A 14,007-nucleotide genomic window follows, 5' to 3' on the forward strand; every position below is an offset into this window, starting at 1 on the left:
GGGGTCTGCGAGTGGCCCACGGAAAAGGGTTGACTGGCTGACTATTGGGGGATTCATGCCCAGAAATATAAGAAACTTTATGAGACATGATTGGTTGATTTGTAAAATAGGAAAAAGGGCGTTCACATGATGCATGTTGTTATCTGATTCCCATACAACATACACATGTCAACAGTCGATCACCTTCCGCAATGTTTTGTTGACATTGGAAGTGCTGCAGTTATGCAACGCAGTGGATAATACGCATTACCTCAATAAGACAAGATCGCAATTTCCTGCCACAACGTCTTCGAGATCGATTCAATACAGCCACTGACACTACCAGGAGCATCATTGGAAGCCACCAGTGTCCGATCAGTGGCCAGAGAACGCGATGAAGACTGACTGAGCGAGACCTCCAAAACTTCATTAACGTTAAACCTGCTTGTCCCGTGTGTTGAAACAGTCGCAGCATCAAAATAATCACACAACAGCTAGGTCAAACATGCCTTCATCAAACTTTTGTGGTTTGATCATTCTAACTCCAAAATTGTTCGAGATTTTGTCAATCAAACAATGGCCAATGCCGATTTTATTTTGAGACACAAGGGTTCCTCTTGGTATCAACTGAATAAATGGTAAGTTGTTCAAATGTTTACCCAATTTACAAAACTAGGGAAATTCAGACTAGTTCCAGTTTGACTTTGATACATTAAAGTTAATACACTTTCAAAATGAAAAGAAAGCAGATTTGATCTAATCGACAAAGAATTTTCTTGGTCTCGTCTGAATTAATCGTGAGATTTTTAAATGTCGACCCCTGCGGTCATTCTGAAGAGAAGATTCACATAATTGTATGTTTGGCTAGATGTTATCTTTGTTTCAAGCCATCGTACCCAGAATGTGTTTCGCTTCGATTACGAAAAATACAAATATAGGGCAATTAAAAAAAAAATGCTCACCTAAGCCTGAAATTCAAAATGGAATTGACGGCTTTTTCACCGTACATATGCCACAAGAGATGTTTATAGTTACTTATACCATTCATCGCTTGCCTCCAGTTCACTCCCCTTGCATGCCGCCATTTTGTTTTGATGTCATTTGGGAACGCGCCGTGTGAAGTCATTTTATGACAACTTTTAAGAATGTCATCGCGTGTGCTAGTTTTTATTGTTTTGGTTTCGAAAATTAGTCAAAGTTGCTACAGAAGCCTAAAACTATCGTTTGATCTGTTTTTAAAATATCAATTGCTAATACTTTTTGAAATATATTCAAAACAAATTCAACCCCAAAATGGTGCCACGTCAGTGACGTTTTGGGTAGACTTTTTGTTTGTGGCGATGTACCGATTGGTTGATTTATTTCTTATTTCGAGTTTTCTTAGCTTTTAAATGGAGGAGTCCAACCATGTGATTTGAGTTTGTTTGTCCCCATTTTGTTGTGCACAAAGTGCGTCACTGACGTGGCACTGTTTTGTAACGTCTACATGGCACTTTGGAACCATGTGTACTTGTTACTGGTAGTTTTTTTTTACCAATTTCCTTGTGATTTTTTGTTACGTGTTCTAACTAAGGTTAACATTGTTGTAACTGGAAAAAGCTGAGCACAAAAACGAGATCATTTGTCCGTTATTTTTAATTTTTAGTGCAGTTAAACCCAGAGATTTGTACGAGTTATGATCCAAACAAAATGTTCAAAACGCGATGTTAAATGTTTCAGGTAACTGATCATCAAAAATAATATATCATTTGAAAGGCCAAACATTTAACTGGTTTACCTCTCAGAGATGACGCCATTAGGTTGCTACGTCATAAATGACGAGACATCAAAATACGTCACTTTTGGGTTATGCTTCAAAACGGGGTCTTTTGTCAAGCACCATGAACAACTCCTATTCTGTAAAAGAGTGTAGCTAGGTAATGACACAAAGGAAATTTCTACAAAGGTGAAGAAAGTAACATGAAACAAAGCTGCTACATGATTTACAATCTGACAGAAGAAAAGGGAAATCAACACTTGGGAAAAACGGAACAGCTCTAAATAGCCAAACGAGACGTCCGAACAGCTCTGCAAACGAAATTAATGTAGCTGTCGTATCAAAACTTAAGAACTAAGATTTAAAAGTGTACGTACGAGTATATAGTGCAAAACTTGACTAAATGTAAAAAGGAGAGAGCATTTGTGTAGATATTTACAGAGTCACACAGACACATGTCAGTCAGCATCTTTAAAACCTGTCACGTGGCATGTTATGCACGTCACACGAAGTACGGAGTACTTCTTGTTTACAAGATAAAAGAGAAGAAGAAGAAAGAGCACGGGTGAGTACTTGTGATAAATAGTCGGGCCCGTCTTACTCAACAAGCAAACAAAAGAAATCAGAACCTCTAAATCCTGGAAATTATGACTTATTTTGCAGAAAACGGTTCCTGCAAAGCGTCCTATGTTTTACACGACCTTCCGGTTTAGAAGATAGAAGCAAAGGGGTGCAGGTGAGTAGAAGATAGAAGCAAAGGGGTGCAGGTGAGTGTTTCTGAGTGATGATTGCACGTGTTTAATAACTACACAGCCCAGAGGTAGAATCTCTAGTTTAGCCTGCCACGTGGCATGTCACGCATCACAGGTGACGCACTCCCCTCGGGGTCCCCTATGGCACTTCTGTCGCCCTCTTGGCAACGGTTAAGCGGAAGTTGTAGCATCAATGGCCGCCTTTATTTTGCCAGAGCACTTTCATTGTCTCCCGGGAGGCTGTGTGTTCCGCGCGCCAAAGGCCGCTTCGTGGCCTTCAGTGTCTCTCTCTCTCTCTGTCCGTCTCTTTGTTTCTCTTTAAATTTCTTCCACTGGAGAAGAATCTTCAGTTGAACAAAGCATTATTTATGTATGAAGTGTATTATCGTAAAGTGCCTTGTTATATTTCATCCTTATTTGAGAGAGCTACCGACATATATGGATCTGTCAATTTTATTCCACCAATTCTCAGATTAGGTCTTTATAAGATCAGTCTTGCTTTTTCTGGAGCATCAATTTGGAACTGTAAGAAAAGGCCTAGCCTTTAATCTTTATCCTTGTTTAATAAACTTTAGTTCAGTTCAGTTCAGTTAGTGAGTCTGTATGATTTTTTTTCTCTCTCTCTCTCTCTCTCTCTCTCTCTCTCTCTCTCTCTCTCTCTCTCTCTCTCTCACACTCTCTCTCTCTCTCTCTCTCTCTGTGGGGGGGGGGGGGGGGGGGGTAAGGGGGAGGAGAGGGTTAAGGGAGGGGAGAGGGTCGCTGTGGTTGGCGGAAACTGCTCATTGATCAATGCAAGCATCGGGGCGGATACTAAACGCCACAAATCGCCTTGTGATTAGCATTTTAATTCCTTTTTCTCGCCACCCCATACCATCCCATTACCTTTTCTCCCATCAGCCCTCACCCCCTCACTCCAGCACCTTTGTTTTCTCTTTTTACATTTAGTCAAGTTTTGACTAAATGTTTTAACATAGAGGGGGAATCGAGACGAGGGTCGTGGTGTATGTGTGTGCGTGGTGTGTGTGTGTGTGTGTGTGTGTGTGTGTGTGTGTGTGTGTGTGTGTGTGTCTGTGCGTGTGTGTGTGTAGAGCGATTCAGACCAAACTACTGGACCGATCTTTATGAAATTTTACATGAGAGTTCCTGGGATTGATATCCCCGGATGTTTTTTTCTTTTTTTCGATAAATACCTTTGATGACGTCATATCCGGTTTTTTGTAAAAGTTGAGGCGGCACTGTCACACCCTCATTTTTCAATCAAATTGATTGAAATTTTGGCCAAGCAATCTTCGACGAAGGCCGGACTTCGGTATTGCATTTCAGCTTGGTGGCTTAAAAATTAATTAATGACTTTGGTCATTAAAAATCTGAAAATTGTAAAAAAAAAATTGTTTTTATAAAACGATCCAAAATTACGTTCATCTTATTCTTCATCATTTTCTGATTCCAAAAACATAAATATGTTATATTTGGATTAAAAACAAGCTCTGACAATTAAAAATATAAAAATATGATCAAAATTAAATTTTGGAAATCAATTTAAAAACACTTTCATCTTATTCCTTGTCGGTTCCTCATTCCAAAAACATATAGATATGATATGTTTGGATTAAAAACACGCTCAGAAAGTTAAAACGAAGAGAGGTACAGAAAAGCGTGCTATCCTTCTCAGCGCAACTACTACCCCGCTCTTCTTGTCAATTTCACTGCCTTTGCCACGAGCGGTGGACTTACGATGCTACGAGTATACGGTACGGTCTTGCTGAAAAATTGCATTGCGTTCAGTTTCATTCTGTGAGTTCGACAGCTTGACTAAATGTTGTATTTTCGCTTTACGCGACTTGTTTTTTTTCACTGAAAAGGGTGAGTACGGTGTGGACAAGTTAAAATGAGTGTGGGGGAAGAACCATCCTTTGTGTGTGGTGGTCGTTGTGGAAACCACAACTACAAACTGACAAATATCAGCGAGGCAGATTATGCGGGAGTTGTTGCGGTAGGAGTAGAACTAATGGGTTGGGTGTGTTGGACCACAGACATAGAAAGAGTGGTGTAGGACGCGGTGACGAAGGTGGTATGTACCGACTGTGCATCAGACAAAGGGGGACAGGGACGCTAACAAGCGCTACAACGCTGTCAGAACGGAATGCGCTGACCATTAACAACGTTGATTGTAAAAGATACTATGAGGGTCAAATATAGATAGAAGAAAACTAGTTTCACCAGGGGGGAGGGGGCGAGGAGTAAAAAAAAAAAAAAAAAAAAAAAAAAAAACTGAAGCATGCCCACTTAAACCGTTCCCTTTTTGTCCGTAAACTGACACAGAATTACACATTTTCGGATTTTAAAAGAGAAAAAAACAAAGAGTTTTTTTTAAGTGCGAAGATATAGTTTTGAAACAAACAGCTTTCATCAGTTCCCATGAAAAGACCTGGTAGTGGTCATCCATTGAAGTCAGGAAAACTGCGTTAAGTCGATGATGTCCTGTTCTAACGTCATTTAGGGGGCTTTACCCTAATCTGCCATTGTCATTAACTTAAGAGAGCAATTGTTTCTCGTATTCTACGAATCACACGTAGAACGGAAACAACGACGACAACAACAACAATATGCAACACACAAAAAAGATAACCAAAGAGAGTAATTGTTTCCCTTATTCTTCTCAACACAAAAGAAACAGAGACAAACATAACAAGAAAAATAAAATGATTATAAAACTAACGATAATGATGCGTAAAATTGAAAGTGAAAATGGCACTCAAGGCAAATTTCAGATAAAATAACCTCAGTGAACGGAAACATCAAAAAACGAAACGCTCTTTTGGGCACAAAAGCTTAATCCTCGAAATAAGAAGCACTAAAACTAAGAGCAAGCTTAACTTTGCATGCTGGGTGATCGTAAAGATCGTCTTTTGATTGGCTATTAACAGCCTATCCAAAAAAGACAAATGAACAATTTGGGGTAATATTAGTTGTCAGCCAAAATGATTGCTGTAGCTTCGAGATTCGAAATCCAAAAACAGATTTGCTAACGTTAGATATTCAGAATTAAAGAAAAAAAGAATGTTAAGGTATTGTAACATTCAATTTATGACAAACAAAACATTACAATCACGATACTTTTAAGTACATTATTTGTATCATACGTGTTTTTCTGTCTGTCCACTATAAAAGCCTTCGAGTCGAAGTCCCGTGATTGTTTTTGTTTGGTCATATAAACTAAACGTTCAATTACTCACCATTTTTTTTTTAGATTCGAGTTTTATATATATGCAAAATACAAAAAAAATGGAACACCATCAAGAAACTTGACATCTCAAGAAGACTTGAATGAAAGAGAAATGTATTCAGCGATGGGACCACAAAGTTCAAAATGTCTAATGTCTTTTCGTGATATTTCTGCATTTCTTTGTAATCCAGATGAGAGTTTGTCTATAATCCACGAAAGTGACTTAACGCTGTTAACGGAATTTTCTCACGAACAAATCCCATCAATTACAACGTGTCCTCATGTGTTCAAAGATCACAGATAATTAAAACACTTAAGCTACCCGGATTTAAAGAGTATCGGTCAAATCTGTCAAGAAGCACGAAATTTTAGAACACGCTAATCAAAATAAAAACTGACTCTATCACCGCATATAACCCTCAAACACATAATCCCTGCTCCTTTCTAAAAAGCGTGTGAACGGACTCTAAGAACCATCGCCCTAACACAAAGGAACGCTAGTTCTGAAAATGAACTTAATGAAGCTAATAATCTGGAAAACCTCCCCCCCCCCCCCCCCCTACCTCCCCCCCCCCCTCCTAATAAAAAAAAAGGTGTGATGGCACTCGAAGTCACCCATGCCGACTGCAATTTGCGGCGCTTTTACGGCGAGTTAATACGAGCATCCCGTGCTCCTCTCGGTCATTAAGGCCTGTGCAGGGCCAGATTAGCAAGGATTGCAGAGGTCACAGATGAGAGAGAAAGGGGAGGCGACGAAGTGCAAGAAAATTGCGGAGGCCGAAAGCCGGCCATGGATCCAGTGCCGTGCGCACTTCAACTGCACTCTCAGATTCTTATTTTTTCTGGTAGTGTCTGTCTACCGGGCTTGACAGTTCTCTGTCTCAATCTCTCTCTCTCGTCTTTAGTTCATCTCAAGAAAGGCAGCTATACAGCCCCTCCCCCCTTATCTCTGTCTGTCTGTCTGTCTGTCTGTTGTCTGTCTGTCTGTCTCTCTGTCTCTGTCTCTGTCTCTGTCTCTGTCTCTCTCTCTCTCTCTCTCTCTCTCTCTCTCTCTCTCTCTCTCTCTCTCTCTTTCTCTCGTTTTTACGTCGTAGTTTTAGCAGGGAAAGATTGTAAGACATCAGCCTAAAACATTGCAACTCTTGCAGACCTTTTTCAAGGGTAAGACATACTGCATTTTGTGTGGATTATTTTCTAATTCAAAAACAGATAGGATGCCAAAGATTCACAAGAACAATAAGTATACCAAATACTATTCTTGATTTATGATATCACAAGAATTGTCTCCATCATTCTTTTTATTTTTATTTTATTTTTTTATTTATTAAGGAGATTTCTATAGCGCATAACTAAAAGCACTATGCACTTTACAATATCACTAGGTATAAGCACGCGCTTGCGGAGGCCGAAAGCCGGCCAAATTTATGACATACTTACTTTCTAGATCAAAACCCAGCTCAAGCCCCCTCCCGATGGCTACAACAGTTATTCAATAGCAACACAGACACATTTGTGTGTTTAATAGGTTCTAAACGTAGCTCAAGTTCCTACCATAAGGATTGCAAACGTTTTCAATCAACCCTCGTAGAGTGCAAACCCTCGTACAATGCAGCAACGGATCCGACACTGTGAGAATTCAATGTCCCGCTTGTAGTTTTCGGAATAACATTGTAGGTGTTCCTAGCTACTTGCTGTGTCCACAAGGGACGCTGGGAATCGATCACATTTTTATTGGCGGGAAAGAATTAGCGCTGTCCTGTGATTGCTGGCTTTCCCTGGAGAAGGGAATCAGAATGACACGACACGTCCGGCAAACTGACCTGGGAGTGTTGGGTTCTTGACCATGAAGAGTCGGCGACAAAGATAAATTGTGTGACACTGATGTGTATACAGTGCACGAATGTTACACATAGCGTAGGCCGGCCTTTCATTGTTATACAGACACGCACATGAACGTATGCAACACGCATGCACGCACAAAAGCAGATGCGCGTGCAAACATACACACACACACACACACACACACACACACACACTCTCGCGGGTACACACACACGCACGCACGCATGCACACACACACACACACTAGTGCAAACACACACACACACACGTGACCCCCCCCCACACACACACACACTTTATAATTGTGTGTCTGTGTTTCCGGCTCTCGCTCTCTCTCGCTCTCTCTCTCTATCTCTCTTTAGGCGTGAGCCTAAAATCTCCATCCTTGAGTAATAAAGTTCGTTCGTTCGCTCGCTCGCTCGCTCGTTCGCTCTCTCTCTCTCTCTCTCTCTCTCTCTCTCTCTCTCTCTCTCTCTCTCTCTCTCACTCTCTCTCTAAGGCCCAATGGTGACTCCCTCCCTCCCCCTCTCTCTCTAACTCATAGAAGGACTTAATCTCCACAGTATTACACCAGGGAATCAAGCCCAACGGTGACCATCTCATGACACCTTTGACCCCAGGCCATTGGTCAGCTAAAGTCATTATCTCAGCATCCAGCGCTCACCGCTCCTTACAATACCGTACTTATAACAGATCTGTGCCTCAAATGACCCACAGAGATTGAGCGTCATTGGCCTCGTGACACGCACCAACATCGTAGTGTGCTACCTCTATACCTGTCCTAAGATAGGCCAGTTGGTCCTGAGAGGACGTAGAACTCAGATGCATTAACGTCACCAGGAAGGTCCTTGACTGGACCCAACAAGGAAGAAGAAGATTGGGGAGACCTGGGCAGACAACGCGTAACGTAGGAGTATGGACGCAGAGATGCGATGGCCACCGGGATGACGGGGCACAGCTGAACAGAATCTCCCAGAACAAAGAGTTGTCGCGTCCTTATCTTTTCTCCAGAATCCAGAGACACAAGTCAAGCAACACGTTTGAAACACGGTTAGTTCAGTTGCAGTGATGAAGAAGCTATGCTATGCTAACTTGGTTTTTCTGTCCCTAGAACTTGTGTCTATTTTCTGTCCCCAGAACTAGTGTCTATTTTCTGTCCCCAGAACTAGTGTCTATATTCTGTCCCCAGAACTAGTGTCTATATTCTGTCCCCAGAACTAGTGTCTATATTCTGTCCCCAGAACTAGTGTCTATATTCTGTCCCCAGAACTGGTGTCTATATTCTGTCCCCAGAACTAGTGTCTATATTCTGTCCCCAGAACTGGTGTCTATATTCTGTCCCCAGAACTAGTGTCTATATTCTGTCCCCAGAACTGGTGTCTATATTCTGTCCCCAGAACTAGTGTCTATATTCTGTCCCCAGAACTGGTGTCTATTTTCTGTCCCCAGAACTAGTGTCTATATTCTGTCCCCAGAACTTGTGTCTATTTTCTGTCCCCAGAACTAGTGTCTATATTCTGTCCCCAGAACTAGTGTCTATTTTCTGTCCCCAGAACTAGTGTCTATTTTCTGTCCCCAGAACTAGTGTCTATTTTCTGTCCCCAGAACTAGTGTCTATTTTCTGTCCCCAGAACTAGTGTCTATTTTCTGTCCCCAGAACTAGTGTCTATTTTCTGTCCCCAGAACTAGTGTCTATTTTCTGTCCCCAGAACTTGTGTCTATTTTCTGTCCCCAGAACGAGTGTCTATTTTCTGTCCCCAGAACTTGTGTCTATATTCTGTCCCCAGAACTAGTGTCTATTTTCTGTCCCCAGAACTAGTGTCTATTATCTGTCCCCAGAACGAGTGTCTATTTTCTGTCCCCAGAACTTGTGTCTATATTCTGTCCCCAGAACGAGTGTCTATTTTCTGTCCCCAGAACTTGTGTCTATATTCTGTCCCCAGAACGAGTGTCTATTTTCTGTCCCCAGAACTAGTGTCTATTTTCTGTCCCCAGAACGAGTGTCTATTTTCTGTCCCCAGAACGAGTGTCTATTTTCTGTCCCCAGAACTAGTGTCTATATTCTGTCCCCAGAACTAGTGTCTATATTCTGTCCCCAGAACGAGTGTCTATTTTCTGTCCCCAGAACTAGTGTCTATATTCTGTCCCCAGAACTAGTGTCTATTTTCTGTCCCCAGAACGAGTGTCTATTTTCTGTCCCCAGAACTAGTGTCTATATTCTGTCCCCAGAACGAGTGTCTATTTTCTGTCCCCAGAACTAGTGTCTATATTCTGTCCCCAGAACTAGTGTCTATTTTCTGTCCCCAGAACTAGTGTCTATATTCTGTCCCCAGAACGAGTGTCTATTTTCTGTCCCCAGAACTAGTGTCTATATTCTGTCCCCAGAACGAGTGTCTATATTCTGTCCCCAGAACTAGTGTCTATATTCTGTCCCCAGAACGAGTGTCTATATTCTGTCCCCAGAACGAGTGTCTATATTCTGTCCCCAGAACGAGTGTCTATATTCTGTCCCCAGAACTAGTGTCTATATTCTGTCCCCAGAACGAGTGTCTATATTCTGTCCCCAGAACTTGTGTCTATATTCTGTCCCCAGAACGAGTGTCTATTTTCTGTCCCCAGAACTAGTGTCTATATTCTGTCCCCAGAACTTGTGTCTATATTCTGTCCCCAGAACGAGTGTCTATTTTCTGTCCCCAGAACGAGTGTCTATATTCTGTCCCCAGAACTGGTGTCTATATTCTGTCCCCAGAACTAGTGTCTATTTTCTGTCCCCAGAACTAGTGTCTATATTCTGTCCCCAGAACGAGTGTCTATATTCTGTCCCCAGAACGAGTGTCTATATTCTGTCCCCAGAACTAGTGTCTATATTCTGTCCCCAGAACTAGTGTCTATATTCTGTCCCCAGAACTAGTGTCTATTTTCTGTCCCCAGAACTAGTGTCTATTTTCTGTCCCCAGAACTGGTGTCTATATTCTGTCCCCAGAACTAGTGTCTATATTCTGTCCCCAGAACTGGTGTCTATTTTCTGTCCCCAGAACGAGTGTCTATATTCTGTCCCCAGAACGAGTGTCTATATTCTGTCCCCAGAACGAGTGTCTATATTTTGTCCCCAGAACTAGTGTCTATTTTCTGTCCCCAGAACGAGTGTCTATTTTCTGTCCCCAGAACTAGTGTCTATTTTCTGTCCCCAGAACGAGTGTCTATTTTCTGTCCCCAGAACTGGTGTCTATATTCTGTCCCCAGAACTAGTGTCTATATTCTGTCCCCAGAACTAGTGTCTATATTCTGTCCCCAGAACTAGTGTCTATATTCTGTCCCCAGAACGAGTGTCTATATTCTGTCCCCAGAACATGAAGGAGCCGGGAGGGCCTGCTTTTTGTACCTTTAAAAAAATAAGTTCCTTTAAAGCACGGTTTGGCCAAAGTATCCTTCGGCCATGCCTCCTTATTTGTGGTGAACGCATAACATTTAAGAACATTTAACTATAATGTAACTATAATTTAAGTTTCTTCCTGTTTCATGTGGGCTTAAAAAAAGGCCAAAGACTGGATAAACACGGTGATATAGCTTTGAAAAAGCTTTGATCACTGGCATTGATTAGTTCTGGCACATCAAAAACTGAGTACAACTGCAGAGAGAAGCAATGAGTTTGGGTGAAAGTTTGCCAGACCTCTTACGCTGTTGCAGTGCGTGACTCTCAAATTGATGTTTGATCTATTGAAACTGTGGAAGGGGGCGGTAAAACGGTCAGAAGTTGAAGACCCACATTCCAACGCCTTGTACTTTTGAACCGTTTATCACGATAGAGCGAATCTTATGCAGCAGAGCAAACACAGTTACTAGATCAATTTGATTTCGTTTGGAACGACCAACTTTCTCTGTACGCAATCAACGTCAAAAAACGGACGAAAACAATCGTCGCATAACAAAACACTAAAACCACAAGCACATGACATTTAGTGACTTGCCGGGGGGTAGGGAGGGAGGGGGGGGGGAGAGCCCCCTTAGTTCGTAGTTCGTTCTTCGCAGACATCTTAACCTCTCTGATATGGTGCTGTAACTATCATTTGTTCTGTTCCGACCGGCCAACAATAATATCAGCAAACTCATAAACACGCTCTGATATAATCGGCCACACCCGCAAAACCAGACTGATCAAGCTAAATCAATTCTATCCAGTTCTGATTAGCAAGCCGTGTTCAGTAGCCATTGATCTTTCATGGGCACCGCACACCGGCCACAACCACCAAAAACTCAGAGACAACACACGATTTGATATCCCGACCACCTAGGTCAGCCATTTACGGTACGGGTTACTCTGGGAGTGGCAATCATTATCATAAATGCCACAGCAATGACGGTGTAGCACGAAGGTGCACGGTATCTGCAAGGCTAGGTGACAGTCACTGACCAGTTACAGTCAATGAACTTTCAAAGCCGTGGTTAATGAATGGAGCAAAACACACAGGAGCATGTGGGCATGTACAGACGGACTAACAGACACATACTCATACAGACAATATGCACGTTCTACAGTTCTCTTACCTGGAACAACAGGTGTGAAGTCTGACGATGAGTCCACTGACTTTTTACTCCACCATGCTGCAAATAATCAATCAATCAATCAAGCAATCAATCAAGCAATCAATCAAGCAAGCAATCAAGCAATCAACCAACCAACCAACTAACCAAATAGTCAATCGTTACAGACAGAAACAGAAAAAGAGTCTTTAAGAAAAAGACAGACAACTGGCACCCACACACACACACACACATACGTACACACATACGTACACACACACAAATATACACACAAACAGACACACACAGACACGCAGATATACAATAAATATAAATATATACATGGTAACATCAACAGTTTTTTTGTGTTGGAGACGACATGCAGGAGTGGGATTGAGTGCGGTCGGGGGAGAGAGAGAGGGGGGGGGGGGGGGGGGGCGTGGAAGCAGGCGAGAGAGTGGAGGGGGCAGTAGTATAGGGTGTTCAATGGGGCGAAGTTAATGTGGAGTTGCTGAGCTCTTGAATCACAGATTTTGTATTACCTTTTTCTTTCTTTTTAAATTTTTTTTTTTTTTTTTTACCTCATTCGAGGTTGCGATTTAAAACGTCTTCCCCGTTCCTTCCTGTTCTTCAATGTTCACACAAGTAGAATCCCAATTATCCCAAAGCTTTCATCACAGCGGGGTTACTAATCTGTCGAACGCCCTCACGGCAAGACCATTTTGGGCAAGTGATACAACTGCAAAAAAACCAGCTTGGCATGGCAAGTTTATAACAGCATCATTTTCTTTGGCATGGAGTGTATCGCAATTTATTTTCTGCTGCTGCGTTCGTTGGCTGGAAATCAGGAATGCGGTTTTCTGCCCATAAGTCGGCTTTTAAGTGAATGCCACCCCCACCCTTACCTGAATGTGGAAGTGGTATTCGTTCCTAAATTCGTTGGCAACATTTTGTCTAGATTTCATAAAAAATATGTGATGATCACGTTGATAAATTAAAGTTGTCTAAAAAAAAAATGTCCCGAAAAAAAAATCAGCAGGTTGGAAGCGAAAGCTGTTTCGGACATCTCTCACAGCCAAAAAAAGAAGATGCCATTTTTGGGGGGATCCTTTTCAGACCTCTGACTAAGTTAAAAAAAATCAACAGTCTTTAACTCACTAATTCAGCTTATCAGAAGACTGTAGTCGAGTTAGAATGAAAAGGCTAAAACTTATGAATGTTTCAATCGAAAAGATATGTACGAACACGTACACTGTGTTATCGAATCTGTCATTTGCATTCGGTTGTTCGTTACTTCATACAATCTTTATTTCTGTATATAGTTCTTTTGGAGCTGTTTGATTTAACAGCTGTGTAATTAAGGTATGTTCGTACTTTCGCGGGGGAGTGAATGAGAGAGGAATGGGGAGGAAGGAAGGGTAGGAGGGAGGGCGTTCAATAGAGGGTGACGTTATTGGTAAGTTGTCCAATGAGGGAGGGCGTTCAATAGAGGGTGACGTTATTGGTAAGTTGTCCAATGAGGGAGGGCGTTCAATAGAGGGTGACGTTATTGGTAAGTTGTCCAATGAGGGAGGGCGTTCAATAGAGGGTGACGTTATTGGTAAGTTGTCCAATGAGGGAGGGCGTTCAATAGAGGGTGACGTTATTGGTAAGTTGTCCAATGAGGGAGGGCGTTCAATAGAGGGTGACGTTATTGGTAAGTTGTCCAATGAGGGAGGGCGTTCAATAGAGGGTGACGTTATTGGTAAGTTGTCAAATGAGGGAGGGCGTTCAATAGAGGGTGACGTTATTGGTAAGTTGTCCAATGAGGGAGGGCGTTCAATAGAGGGTGACGTTATTGGTAAGTTGTCCAATGAGGGAGGGCGTTCAATAGAGGGTGACGTTATTGGTAAGTTGTCAAATGAGGGAGGGCGTTCAATAGAGGGTGACGT

The 14,007-nt window shown here is 42.1% G+C and overlaps 1 protein-coding gene across 2 annotated transcripts in view; it reads right to left on the minus strand.

The window, feature by feature from the left end:
- Positions 1 to 14,007, minus strand: part of LOC138966225 (uncharacterized) — a 77,521-nt gene that overhangs the window by 14,950 nt on the left and 48,564 nt on the right. For both annotated transcript variants that reach the window (XM_070338367.1, XM_070338366.1), the window contains exon 4: positions 12,101 to 12,157. In XM_070338367.1, the coding sequence (XP_070194468.1) occupies positions 12,101 to 12,157 (57 nt within the window). The remainder of the gene's footprint in view (positions 1 to 12,100; positions 12,158 to 14,007) is intronic.

This window comes from Littorina saxatilis, linkage group LG5 (genome assembly GCF_037325665.1).
Source record: "Littorina saxatilis isolate snail1 linkage group LG5, US_GU_Lsax_2.0, whole genome shotgun sequence".
Classification (NCBI taxonomy): Eukaryota; Metazoa; Mollusca; class Gastropoda; order Littorinimorpha; family Littorinidae; genus Littorina; species Littorina saxatilis.